Source organism: Accipiter gentilis, chromosome 3 (genome assembly GCF_929443795.1).
Source record: "Accipiter gentilis chromosome 3, bAccGen1.1, whole genome shotgun sequence".
NCBI lineage: Eukaryota > Metazoa > Chordata > Aves > Accipitriformes > Accipitridae > Astur > Astur gentilis.
The window spans coordinates 38,296,992-38,311,437 of record NC_064882.1 but is presented as its reverse complement, the minus strand read 5'-3'; the positions used below and the strand labels follow the sequence as shown (position 1 = coordinate 38,311,437).

The window sequence follows — 14,446 nt, the reverse complement described above, 5'->3', positions numbered from 1 at the left end:
GCTTAAATGGAGCAGCAAGACCATGGCAGGTTAATTAGTCAGGCAACTTTGAATTATAAGATTAAAGCTCCAAGGCTTAAAGAAAAAAAAAAAACCTAACCAAAACCAACCAACCCTTCAGTAATGTCTCAGAGATACCCAGTCAGAGAGAGAGAAAAAAAAAAATTAAAAAAAATAGAATTAAATACACTAGATTTTATTTTTTAATGTATGTGTTTTAACAATATTAGAAGGTGTCCATGACACAATAGGAAATTAAAAGTTTAAAATCATTCTGGCTGAGCTAGGTATTCCTCAGGAACTGAGGAATTTAGGGTATACACTATTTGCCCACAAGAAATGGTGGGGTAGAGGTTTCTGTGCTTCCACTGACACCAGTAAGGCCAAACCCAATTCTTGGATCTCCAGTTCTGGACAGAAGTATATAGTATATCAGGCATGCTTGTGTACTTGAAATAGATGTTTTGTTTATATATATTAGGGTTGCTCATCAGCAGTGGAGGTTTAACCTGACACCGACTTTTATCACATTTAGCCATATGTAAGGGAAGAAAAATGGAGATCAATGAGCAATAATTTGTGTTTTCAATTTTTGTATACAATAAAAATGCTTAATTTGATTTATGTTAGTGAATTTGGGAAAATAAATATAGCACATTCTATTGTAGGGAAATAAATTTTCTTAAGATATGAAATAATTCTATGTATATTGCAGTGCTATCCAAAGAAGCAGTCCAGACCACGGCCTCGCTGTGCCTGTTTTCACACAGAGGAAGATGTTCCAGACTGTTTACCTCGTAAACCTTCAATTTTGCAAATGGTACCATTCAAATATTTAGGAGTAAGTGCACACAAGAATCTTTCAACACAAAAAAATATTTAACTATATTTTAATGTTTAATTGAATAGCATAGTAGGTAAGGACACAATTACAAGCCAAGTAGATGCACAAGGTATCCAGATCAACCCTTGTACATCTAAACAGGATTTGAGAGGATACATCCTCTATTGGTCAGTCAAGATTTAATTAGATCAATATCCCTGTTTAGTTCTACTACTTCAGAGCTCCTTGTAAAGATTTTTTTACCATCAACATGCTAGAGTGGGAAACACCATCATCCAAACCAAAATGCATTTATATGAAAATATTTTCTTCCTTTTCCCACTGCCAAAAGTGTCTTCCACGAGGCAGAAGACTATGTTTAAAATGAAGGAAAGGGAATTTCTAAAGATTAGATTAACTAGTAAACCAAGGTAGATATTGATGGCTATGTGTTCATCTTGCATTCCTCAGTGCAGAACACATGATCTTCACTGATCCTTTGGCTTGGACTCTGATGGTTAACTGGATGAGGTTTTTGGAATTTAAGAACTAAGTTCTCTAATGAGGATTTTGCTCCCAACTGCGTATTAACTGGCCAACACAAGCTAACTATAATGTATACGATATATAATCTTCCTTGATGTTCAGAACAAAATTAAGCTAGGAAAATTGGAATGAAGTTTGTATAGCAAAGAAGCATTTAATGCTGACAGTTATATACAATTTTATTATTTTGAACATGCTGAAAACATTAAATGAGTAAATTGACATTTATGTGAGGATATTTCTGTATTTCTAAAATAAAACCTTTTTGGAGCAACCAACACTTTCGTTCCTTTAACCAAGGTAATTAAACAATGGTAATTAAAACCATAGACTTTGCATCAGATGCTGGACTAAGTTTATTTTGTGACTTCTCATCTGGTGTTTGTGACAGCAGTAATCACACTTCATTACAGGATGCATTGTAAACCTTGCCAGATGAAATCTGACAAGCTGTTTTGTGACAGCCACCCTCGGTGTGATTGAGATGTCTGTATACCCAACATTAAGCTACTTAGGCTTGTAAAGCCAAAGCTTTTACAGCCCCAAAGCCACAAATCCTTATCACTTTGTTTCACAGCCTTTCTTCCTTTATTGTCTCCAACAGTGGTGAAAACAGTAAGAAAAGTTACAGCTGAGACCTTGCATGGATTTTTTGAGGGGCCATTAATCACTGTGTTCCAGATTCTAACATGAAGTCTTAATCACCATTTCCAAAAACACTGAAGAAAAGCACTGAACTAATTCACGGTGAGTTAGATATTTCTGACTGCAAGTGGCTGTGTGAGCACACCTGTTTCCATGTCAGTCTTCAGTGTTCACTTCTTCCTTGCTGAGCAATACTCATGTAGGAAATTTTGCTCTACTACAGAAAACCCTTCTGTGAATTCAGACTGATTACATACTCCTGTCTTAAAGTCCAATCAGTTCTGTTGGCTATCACAAATAGAACAGGTTCAGTGGCTGTAGAAGAGGTAATATCTGAGACTGCCATGGAGTAATTATTTTATAGTTAGTAGATGCTGATGCCACTTCTTTGCATCCCTCCTCTTTGAAACAAAATAAAGCATAATTTCTTTTTATTAACCCCATAAACTCAAAAGGAGACCTGCAGATACCTCTGTGGAAGAGTTACAGTTCCACTTTACTACTTGTCACTTTCAAAGAGATTTTTCTTCTGTTACAGCTGTTTACAAGGTTAGACTGTTTGAAATACATGGTTGACCAATCTTCCTTTCTGTAGGGAAGGAGGTAGCGCAACTCAATGCTAGATCTGTTGTGGTAGCACGGGCAAAAGAAATAGTGGCAAAGACATGTAGTCTTGACAACTTCATATGGAAGCTAGAAATAATTGGGCTGTTAATGGATGGCAACCCAAAACACCACTTTTTTTTTTTTTTTTTTTTTTTGTGGAATGCAGTTCTTGCCCCTGTGATATTTCCCCAGTCAAAGGGATAAAGAGCTATTGCTTGTTTGGCCAAATTTAGATCTCTAGAGTATTTTTTTAAAATTATTGTAGCACACCTGAAAGAATCAACCATGTGAAGTTTAAAATCAATCTGTCTATTTTCTTCTTTACATTTTGAATCTTTAGCCTTCCTAAAGGATCAAGAATTACTTTTATAGGACACAGTATGTCTGGAGAAGTTAGGAGGTCTATCATCTTGTAATTTTACACTGATCTGCCAAGGTGTCTCTGTGAGGATGAGGAAAAGAAATAATGCTTATTTTATTCAGTTATTTTCCCCTGCAGCTTTACCCATAAAATCTGGTGAGACAGATAACAAAACTGGGATCTAAGTTGACCTGAAATGTTTCATGTTGGTAGAAGTCTCCTTGGGATGGACTGACAAAGAAAAAACCCAGCAGAATGAGAAGGCAGAGGTCAGAGTAGAGAAGCAGGATCCTCTATTTTTCCAAAGAGCTTTTTCTTTTGGCCTGTGTTTTTCTTTTTCCTGAAGACTCCAGTATACCGTAAGCATTTCAGAAAGGGAAGGAGACATTAAGAAACAATTTCCTAGACTGTGTAAAAATTAGACAAATACTGGAGTTAAACCATCAAGCCACAGTTTTAAAATGTAAAAGTTACCTTACAGACATAACAGTAACAGTGAGTTGTGGGATAGATATCCTGCTCTGGAGACTGGGAAAAAACCCCACAAACAAACCCAACCCAGAAATAAAAGGCAAGCATTCTCCTTCACCTTATGGCTGGTAGGTTCAGTTCCAGTTCAGGTTTCCAGTGCATAGAGGCAGACACCAAAATGAAGAAATCCCCCACATACAAAGGATTTCTACAAGTCCTTGTTAAGAGCTAAAGCTCACAATCTTCTGCAAAGATCACAAAATCTTTTCAGGTTCTGTAGGAAAGTCAAACACCTTTGGTTAATTCTTCCCTTTTTTCTGGACCTTATATTCCTCAAGAATCTCTTAACCGATGTTCACTTTTACGTGTACCATCTTCCCCTCTTCCTATTCCTCCTACTTAAAGTAAGGTTTTCTAGTATTGCCCTTTTGAAATAAACAGCTGTCCCCCATGTACTTTGAGAACTTGTTGCCTGTGCCCTGCTCCATCTGGCTGGCAAAACTCGCCCTTTGCACATGCTTTTTTGCCCTTTGGATGCTTAATTACTATGAAATGCCTCACCCACCTCCTCACCCTCATGGGGCGGCTTAATGGTTGAACCTAGTGCCACCCTGCTCCCTCCCACTTTTCCCTTTACCTTGTAAGGTCTGTCTCACTTTCTTCCTGGGCTTCGAGGCACGGCACACCTGTTTGATGCACCTCTGTACGCCTCCCGCCCTGTCCTCCCTGACCAACCTGCCCCTTCTCCTCAGCGCCGCTTCAGAGCTGCAGGTTATTCTAACCAGCCTCGCCCCGCCCCGCCAGCTAACGTCGTTGTGCTGTTTAACATGGGGACTGGCTCTACTTTGCCCTCCCGGCTCCGAGAGGACCGAACAAGCTGTCCCCGCTGTGCGGTGCTGATCATTTAGTTCCTCCCCTCGCCCCGGTTTCGGCCGCGGGGCCGTCTCCCTCCCTCCCGCCTCAGCCTCGCGCCCCCTCAGCGGGCGCCGGCGAAGCCCCGTTCGAAAGGGCGCCGGCAGCCCGCGCCTGCGCAGTCCGTTCCCCGCTGGAGGCGAGGGGGCGGGGCGCCCACTGCCCACCGCGCTCCGGCTCGGCGGCTCGGGGAGACGAAGGAACTACGCGGCCCGGCATGCTCCGCGCGGCCCGCTCCCCACGGCCGGAGGGAGCGGGCCCCTCGCAGGGCACGCCGGGAGCTGTAGTTTTTCGGCGCTGGGTATTGTCTCTCCCCTTTCTCTGTCCGGGAACCCGACCGCCACCCCTGCCGGGTGAGTGCGGTGACTGACAGCTCCTCGCAGCCAGTGGCCGAAGCGCTGTGTGGCGGAGCCCGGCGCCCGTCTCCTCGGTGACCGGGGGGAGCTGGTGCCTCAGTAGAGTAGCCGGAGTCCTGGGGGACGGAGGTGAGTGGGTCCGAGCGGGGCAGCGCCCACTCGGCTCTCCCATCCCCCTCGCCGCCGAGCGCCCGGCCCGGGACCCCGCTCGGGGTGTAGTGGGCGAAGGGGGGCGGCAGCCCACGGGCGGCGTGAGGGGAGCCCGGGGGGGGGAGGGGAGGGGAGCGGAGGGGGAGGGCAGCGCCCGCGCCGCCCCCTCTGCGCGCCCCTCAGGCTGCGGCGCTGCCCGCGACCCCCGGGCCGGGGCGTGTGTCCGTGTGCGTGTGCGCGCCGCGGGTACTCCTTGCCCTCCCGTCTTTTTACCGCTTCATTTTTCAAACCCTCCCTGCGGGCTCAGGTGCCTCCCCGCAGCTCCACCCTCCCGGGTAAGCGGCGGCCCCGCGGGGCGGTTAATGTGTAACCCCCGCGGACCGTTGCTCCGGGCGGGCGGGCGGCGGCGGCCGCGGCTCGGACCCGCCGCCCGCCCCTCCGCTCCCCTCCGCTCCGCGGCCTGCCGGCTCGCCCGGCGGGATGCTCCCGCGCCCCGCGGCGCCCGGCGGGGCAGGAGCCCTCCCCGGGAGGTGGGCTGCAGCCGGAGAAGCCGGCGGTGTAACTTTTCCAGCGGCTTTTGCGCAGGGTTGCGCCGGGAGTCAGTCGTGCCCCGCCCCCCACCCCCACCCCCCCGTCTCTCGTGGAAGCGCCGTGAGTACAACCCATCCCAAGCCTTTTTCCCGACCGCTTTTATCCCTGAGCACATCTCGCGTGTCGCTGCTGCGGTCTGAAGTGCTGCCCCTTTTCGTGGCGTCCCGTCAGTTTTGGAACGTATTTGCAAGAAAAGAAGGGGGGAGGGAGGGGGAAAACGCCTATCTACCAACAAAACCTTTTCACCTTCTGAAATACAACAAATAAATTAATCTGACTTGTAAACACACGACTGTTTATACAGTAGCTTTAGAAAACGTTGTCCTTCGTCTCAGGAGTCTTGTCGGACAAAACGGCAAATGTCCTGTTTGTGTTCTTTACGCTTTGTACGCTGGCTTCAGTGTTGAGAAGAGTTTTTATTAACAACTGTTTTTTAGCCTGCTGTTACTAATTAAAGTCAGTACTTTTTGAATGATCGCACTTGGTACACCTAATTGTTTTCTGGCAAAGCAGTTGCTGCTTATACAGGAAACATAATGGTATGTTTTGCCAATTGTGAAATGCTGATAAGACTTTTTTATTAAAACACTGTCCCGCCCAAGTTCTGAAACAACTAGTAGCTGTCTTTGCAGGTTGTGCTGTTACATTTCTAGTGTAACTTGTCTATAAACATGTACCGCATTTGAATAGTGAGTGGAATTCAAATTTTATAACTTCATTTGAGCTTTGTAGTGGCATCATTTGTGAAAGTCAGTTCTGCCTTAATGAGTGACACCCATGCTGAAGAGTCTTTTTCAGTACTTCAAGACCTGTGTGAGAGATGAGGGAACAGTCTCTCTTCTTTATGCACTTCCACTTCGGATGCTTTATCCTCTTACTGTCTCACTATTGAAAAACAAGATGAAGCCAAACAGTTCTCTGCTTTTCAAAAAAAAAAAAAAAAAAGGAAAAAAACCCAAACCACCACATTAACATGGATCCTGTAGTGCTGAGTATCAGCTCGTTTCCAAAGGCTTTTCAAAATGAACTGGTGGTCAGTTTTGTAGTCTTAAACCTCACATGCTCCCTCACTGCCCTCTAACTGTTAAGGTTATAGTCTAACATAGACTATAACAGGAATGTGCCTCCTGTTTCTGTTTGCTCTTTTTGTTGCTATGAGTTATCAAGAGCAGAAGCAGGAAACAAGCCACCTCTCTCCCTTGAAAGTAAGCAAATAAGTATTCTTTTCTCTGAAGTAGAGGGTTTGAAAATGACATGAAAAGCTAGCATGGATATGTAAAAATGTTACATAAAGAAATGCAGTGTTTGTGCGATAAAGTACAATTCAACTGTAACTGGTATTTTTGGTGTTTTATACCCCCAAAATAATTGATTGGAATGGTAGACCAGAATGTATGCTGGGAGAAAACTCAAATGTTTCTTTTTGTTTTGCAGTTCTGTCACAAAGCTGATGTATATGGGCAAATTATGTTATTTCACATACTTGAACAAATCTTAATTTGTATATATTAGTGTTTCTGTCCGAAATGTCCTGTGAAATATTTTGTAGTTGTTAAACTATATTTGTCCTGTGTCATATTACTAAGCTGTGTTGGTACAAATTTTGATGAACTTTCTGAAATAATAGTATTAATTTTATATTTGCAGTGTTCTTCAAATGATAGTAGGAATTTTATATTTTCAGTGTTTTTAATAAGTATATTGAAATGTCACAAAACTATATTACTTGCTTAGGGTTTAGTTACTATGTATTACAAATTATTCTGCTTTTATAGGCCTGTTTTCACCTATAAAATGCACATATCCTCCTGACTAATACTCACTGATATCTTTTGTACAGACTTTTTTCTTTAAGACTTACTTTATCATACTTAGTGATAGCAGAAAGTCAAAGTAAGCTTGGCCATGCTACTGTAGTATTGTGGTGTAACTGTTTTTCTGACATACTGTATATGACAATGTAATTATGCTATCAAATTAATAAAATTCAGTGCTATAATTATTAGAAGTAGTTACAGTAGCATATTATTGGTAGGCTCAGTAAGCTTCAGTATTTAATTTGAACTGAAAATCAACAGCTCAAATAATTTTCTTTGGTTACGCATCACAGTTATCACAGGTTCACTATAGTTCACTAACAATTTCATGTTTTTAAACATGCAGACACCTACAAAACTTTATATCAGTGCAACTAAAACGATGTCTTTGTTTCACTGCATACAGTGCACATTTTGTAATTTATTGCAGGAAAAGGATGTTCAGACATATGATTGCTTTGAAACTGTAGAAGTTTGTGCCATTTTTATGCCATACCTCTGTAGCTCCAGGTTTCAAATCTGCAAAGAAAATTAAAACTTAGGCAATTAGATAATTTGATAATTTAGTTTTGAACCAATTTGTTAACAGTTTATAACTCAAATATTCTCTGTTGGAATCTCTCTGGTTATGAGAAACACTATTGTCATAATTTTTCCATTTGCCTGTCATGCCATTGTTGCAGTAATACATGTTTGAAAGCTGACGGTTCTTGCAGAAGAGCTACATTTGGCTTTTGTCTTGAAGTTTCCTAGATAAATTTAGTGAGTTGCTATTTGTCATGGGTGTAATGGGCACAAAAAATGCACAATAATATTCAGCTACTGAGGGAGGGAAGAGATGGCTTTTCCAGTAATGTAACACAGTTTTTAATTTGGTTTTTATCGTGTATATACACATTAATAGCAAAAAACCCTTTAATGTTGAATTACTTCCGAACTTTACACTCACAAAATTACACAAATATTTTAATAGCTGGAAGTCTTCACACCTGTGGAACTTCGCCATTAGAGAAAAGTAATATATTAGCAGCCTGCTGTTTTGTTTTTACAATGGTCAGGTTTTGGAATGATTTTCCCTTATCAGTGGTTATCATCTGGAATAAACGCTTGATGTGTAAGGGGCATAGGTTAGCCAGGCAAACAGATAAATTGACTTGTGAATAGAGTTAAAAGGAATCCTCGCATAGCAAATGTGGAATCATGAGGTAAGCACTGGGGTTTGCTTCTTCCCAAGAGCAGCCTAACTACATTTTCATTGTGTGTTTTTTTTATAGTTGCATTTAGGGTATTTTTTTATAGGTTTAGAAAGGTAGCTGGAAAAATCTGTTTTTCTTATCAGCCACTTCAACATTACAACATTGAATCTTAATTTTTTTGTAACTATGGCTTTTATTATATTTTTTTTAGTCAAGTTATTTATAATTAATACTCTTTTAATTGTTTCCTTTCCTCTTGCAAGCTAGTAGCACACTTTTAGGTGCCAGATACTATAGGGCTTTATGTTGACCAGGTAAGCAGGACAGTTTTGGAGGATACCCAAGGGACACATTAGGCTATTCTCCAGACAATTGGGAACTGAAATTTTCACTGTAAGGCAAATTAAAACATGTATATACTCATGCTCTTAGATAGTAGGTTTTTATTTACTGTTCAGCATTTGTTCAGTTTTCTTTGGTTGGAGAACTATATCTTGAAATGTTTAATGATTATTCTCAGAAAGTATCAGACCTAATTAGAGATAGCTGAATGCACAGTGATCTCTTGGTTCACAAGTTTAGCCTCATCAGGAAGAGGTCCATCTATGTTTAAGGCACGAGATGATGCAAGTTGACAGGGGTCTTTTACAGCAACGTGTGAGATTTGGTTAAATGTTTGCAAAGTATTTCTTATGTTATGATTTCCATTCAAAGGTTAAGTGTGAAGTTTCATTACTTCTTAAAGTGAAGTTATTTTCTTAAATTATAGGGGAACTTTTGTTATTGAAGCTGGATAATTGCTATATTAAAACAATTTGCAAAAACCATACTACATTGAACAGTCACAGCTGCACTATGGAGACGTAAAAATCTGATGTCCCTTTGTTCAAAAAAATACAAACTAAAACCCAAAAGTAAAGTCAAGTGAATGTCTTCTAGTATCTTGAAGGCTGTCCTATTTAGAATTTGGAAGGGTCCTAAGGAAATCACATCCTGTAGTTGAGTATTTAGCAGAATATTCAAGAAGCAACAGTGCCAACAGTGTTTTTTTAAAATTTGGTAATCAAACAACTCAGATGTAGTTAAGTAGTTAAGACTTTGATCCTAAATTGTATTTTAGTGGTTTTGGTTTTCTTTTTTTTGTGGAACTTGGCCTTTCTGTTTGTTCTGTCCCAGGCAGAAATACTGTGAAAGTTTTGAGTGGGTTTTTTTGTTAGTTCTGTAGCAGAGAGCAATGTCAGAAGGATTTCTTGGTCATTTTTCTTCCATGCAAGTAGTGGGTTGAACACCACTTAATTTAACACTTTAGATACAATAAATAAATGTGTGTGTGAATGTATATTTTTTAATGTGTATCTGTTTATCTAAAATGTTGCCCACATATGCAAGATACTTGATTTTGAGTACCTTGTACATTTTTAAGCATGTTACATTGTGACTGAGTTATGAATAAGCCTGTGGACCAGCTCAGGGCAGTAATTATTTTCAGATTAGTTCTCACTTGCTCAGACCGAGTTTCTTGCAGTTTTATGTAGCTGTAGTCCTCCAGTTATTTCAGTCATCCTCCAGACCTGTGGAAGTAAAAGTTCATATCATCCAACAAGAGGATAGTTTCAAAATTTGAACAAATTGTCATTTCTATTCCTTGTGTTAAAACACTTTTTCTGCATTTTAACCTGCTTAGTGGAGGAAACCTCTCTAAAACAATGGAATTTACCTGAGTATAATTAGAACAAGACATCCAGACTCCAATGTCAACACCAGAATGTAATGAAATCTGCTATTTCTTGCTGTTCATATAAAGCTGCTTTATCTTAATTGTAAAGTCATGACTAGATTAATACTGGCAGCATGTGGAGTTCCTTCTTTTTTTCCTCTTTTTTTTGAATTTTTAACCTAAACTAAAACACATGGCTGTTGGAATGACTGACTGAAATGCATTTTTTTAATGTGTTTGCTTTCTGACAAATTATTTTTGAGTAGATTAAATTGATTGATATAACAGTAAATCTGATTTTGGGTCCCTTTGATCTAATATATGATTGAACACCCATTTGCTGTTGCATACATAAGTGAATTGTATGTGCAAAAGTTGAAGTTTGAGATACTTATTTTAAGCTGCCTTTACAGCCAGTCAGTGGAGTGATACAGGCAACTGTAGGGGTAATTTCTTTAACGTGTTTTACGTGGATACCTTTGGTACCTGTTTCTGTACTTTGAATATAAAGCGGGAGTGGGCTATAGCTGGGTAGTTATACTGAGCTCTAATTTTTATGTTGTTAGGAAAGGATAGATGAGCTTCATCCAGGATTTTAACTGTGCTGTAGAATGTGGTGGTATTGCAATGGTTCAGTAAGCCAGAAGTTAACTAAATAGTAGGTAACGTGGTGGAGTTGGGGAAGATGTAACATGCTGTGGTATAACAACATCAGCTGTACATCAGAAGAGTTAGATTCTGGTTTTTGCTTTGCCATTTTGTAATTTTGGACAGCCACTTTATTTGCATTTGCTACTGCTTTCTCATCAGTAAAGTGAAGACTGTGGTACCTGTTCTTTTCAAATTGTTTTGAGTGTTGTGTTAATTCTCTAGCACGGTTCACTAGCAATATTTCTGAACAGTAAAGGGAATACTGGGTACTAAAAAACCTGAAATATGATAGAGAATTAAAATGTGGGTTTTTTTTTTTCTTTCTTTAGAGCTTCATCAGGTGAAGGAGTGATACTCTTGAAACATGACAAAAAACTGGACTAATTAGAAGTTTTCTTCAGGGAAAAAACCGAAGATGTATAGACCAGGGGAAACGGTCAAACGTCGACTCAACATGCATGCTCCTCCTCGGATAAGAAGTGTGGAAGTTGCTAGAGGAAGAGCAGGTTATGGGTTTACCCTTTCTGGACAAGCTCCTTGTGTTCTTAGTTGTGTTATGAAAGGAAGCCCTGCAGATTATGTTGGACTTAAAGCAGGAGATCAGATATTTGCAGTTAATGAAATCAATGTGAAAAAAGCCTCTCATGAAGATGTAGTGAAACTTATAGGAAAATGTTCTGGAGTCCTGCACATGGTCATTGCTGAAGGGATTAGTCATATAGATTCATGTTCAAGTGATGAAGAAGTTGGTTTTTATGATGGGAAGGGGTGGCTGAAACCCAAACCTGACTCTAAAGCTCTGGGTATAAACAGAGCAGAGAAAGTTGTTGAAGAAGTGCAGTCTGGTGGCATTTTCAACATGATTTTTGAGAATCCTACTCTTTGTGCTGGTAACTTGGATAATTCTGCACCAAAGCAAAGATCGTTTTCAGTTTCTGCAGCTATTAAATTTGAAACTGGCAGTGAAAGTGTAAGCAATCCAAACCTACTGTCAAAGGAAGAAATACCCAAAGTCCTGAATGATGATTCAGTTTTTAGAATTGGACTGGAGAGTGCCGAAGACTTTGGATTAGATGCAAGCATTTTAAATGTTGCCATGATTGTAGGTTACCTAGGCTCAATTGAACTTCCTTCAACAACCTCGAATTTGGAAAATGAGAGTTTGCAGGCTATTCGTGGATGCATGAGACGTCTGCGGGCAGAACAAAAAATCCATTCACTAGTGATGATGAAGATAATGCATGACTGTATTCAGCTCTGCAGTGACAAGTCAGGTGTAGTAGCAGAATATCCTGCAGAGAAACTGGCATTCAGTGCTGTTTGCCCAGATGATAGAAGATTCTTTGGACTAGTTACAATGCAGACAAATGATGATGCAAGCTTGGCTCAGGAAGATGAAGGGGTTCTGAGAACATCTTGCCATGTTTTTATGGTGGATCCTGAATTATTTCATCACAAAATTCACCAGGGCATAGCAAGACGTTTTGGACTGGAATGTACAGCAGATCCAGACACAAATGGCTGTCTAGAGTTTCCAACATCATCTCTACCTGTTCTTCAGTTTATTTCTGTCCTGTATAGGGATATGGGGGAATTGATTGAGGGAATGCGTGCGAGGGCTTTTCTTGATGGTGATGCAGATGCTCATCAGAATAATAGTACAAGCAGTAACAGTGATAGTGGAATTGGAAATTTTAACCAAGAAGAAAAGAATAATAGAGTTCTGGTGGTTGATTTAGGGAGCAATCCGAGTAAACACATTCCTAACAGCTTATGGGAAAATCCAGTAGGAAGGGGACAAAATCAGCCTGCTTCCCATTGGAATGGCTTCTGTCATGAACAAGAAGGAAACATTCCTTTAGAAGTAATTCAGAATGATAAGTCCCAAAATGTGAGCAAACACTTAAGTCCTTCTGCTCGTATTGAAGTTCCACTGGTTTCCTCCCGAAATTCAGTACCCCCATCAAAGAAAAACACTGCAGGCATAGGCAATCAAAGGTGGTTGCCTGTGCATGTTTTACAAGAATGGCAGCATGGAAATGCTAGTGACCAGGAGTCGTACACCGATTCTACGGACGGCTGGTCAAGTGTTAACTGTGGAACTCTTCCCCCGCCAATGAATAAGATTCCAGCTGACAGATACAGAGTTGATGGCAGCTTTGGTCAGCCACAGTTAAAATCTCATAAAAATGAATGGTCTAAGAAGATGTTTTGCATGCAGAACAAATTTGGCCCTCAGCACAGTATTAGGAAGTCTAAAGAAGATAAAAAGGTAAGAATATGTTGATACTGGTTCCTAAAAAACAACAAAAAAAACCAAGCCCAACAGCCTATGGTATTTTTACACCATGATATTTGCATACTAATATTTAAACATGCATTATATCTTTTACGGAATTTCAGATGAAGAAAATAATATGGTTCTTTCTCCTTTGCAGAGGCTTTGCATATTCCTGTTTAATTGAGTGCAGCTCTGGAATTGTACTTCTGCTGGAAGTGTTGTCTGTTAGAGCTTTCTCACATTTCTTCTTGTCTCTTCATTGTTTCCAAATGTTGCAGTGGCATTGCAATAAAAGGAGACATGACATTCTAGCAACTTCAGTTCCTTCTGACCTCCAGCAGCAAAAGAATGGAAACAGTCTGGATCTTCAGTCTGGTTCCTTTATTATAGAAGGCTGGCTTGCAAATGTTATTATTTTAGTGATACCTATTTTTATAGACATGTAGTCTAATCATTAGTCGAAAACTTGTGTTGTACTCTTTAACTGAATAAGACAATTTTACTATAAAAATTCCCTCCAGGAAATAGCGTTAAACCTACATCAAAGGATAGTCGATGTGATTATAGTGTCCACTATTAGGTCACAAATCTAACATTCTGCCAGTAAGCTGTAATTCATATTTTATTCCAAATTACTGCTTCATCTACTTGTTTTGTCTGCTATTAGGCTTCTATAAACCAAAGTGAGAAGATTTTAAAAAAAAGAAGTGTGGGAGGGCTATCGAACATAATTACGTACTGTTCCCTTTGTCACATACACGTTTTGCTGTTGAGGGAACTAATCTCATGGGAGTCTGTTGTTGATAACTGGGATTCTCTAATAAAGTGGAGGTCATTGGTCCTAGACTAAGACAGTTAGTAGCAGAGTTGTATCTAAAATATTTGCTGACTCCAGGGAAAGACAGAACCTTATATTTCAAGTTCAAGTGTCCATCATGCTATCCAAATCTGTTTTTGAAAAAGTGTTTTTTATTCGCCACATCCGACTGCTGCTCAGGTGGATGGCAGTGGAGATTCATTAGTTGTTTCATATTGTTACAAACAAAATCTTTGCATTGGTGTAACACTCAGGCATAGACTTTTGGGGGATTAGAATGCAGAACTTCAGAACATTTTGGTTTTGGTGTGGAAAAAGAAATTATTTTTTATTGCTTTTCTTGCACTGTAAAGCCGAAACTTTCACATATGTTCTTTTGTATGCTTTTTGTGCTGAAAATAATAAAAAAATAAACTAGTATATATAATAGTTATATATATAAATGCACTAGTGTATTTTTAAGGTGAAGTGACTGCTACAGTCAGCAGTGTTTTCCAGACACACAA

The 14,446-nt window shown here is 40.2% G+C and overlaps 1 protein-coding gene across 3 annotated transcripts in view; it reads left to right on the top strand.

Moving 5' to 3' along the window:
* The first annotated feature begins 4,657 nt into the window (after window positions 1-4,657).
* RGS12 (regulator of G protein signaling 12) overlaps window positions 4,658-14,446 on the top strand; it is an 89,951-nt gene continuing 80,162 nt past the window's right edge. For 2 of the 3 annotated variants that reach the window (XM_049797909.1, XM_049797911.1), the window contains exons 1-2: window positions 4,658-4,849; window positions 11,172-13,114. In XM_049797909.1, coding sequence (XP_049653866.1) covers window positions 11,258-13,114 — 1,857 coding nt within the window. In that variant the 5' untranslated portion in view covers window positions 4,658-4,849; window positions 11,172-11,257. Of the gene's footprint in view, window positions 4,850-6,642; window positions 6,667-11,171; window positions 13,115-14,446 lie in introns of those variants that run through there. The other variant, XM_049797910.1, reaches the window with a different exon arrangement.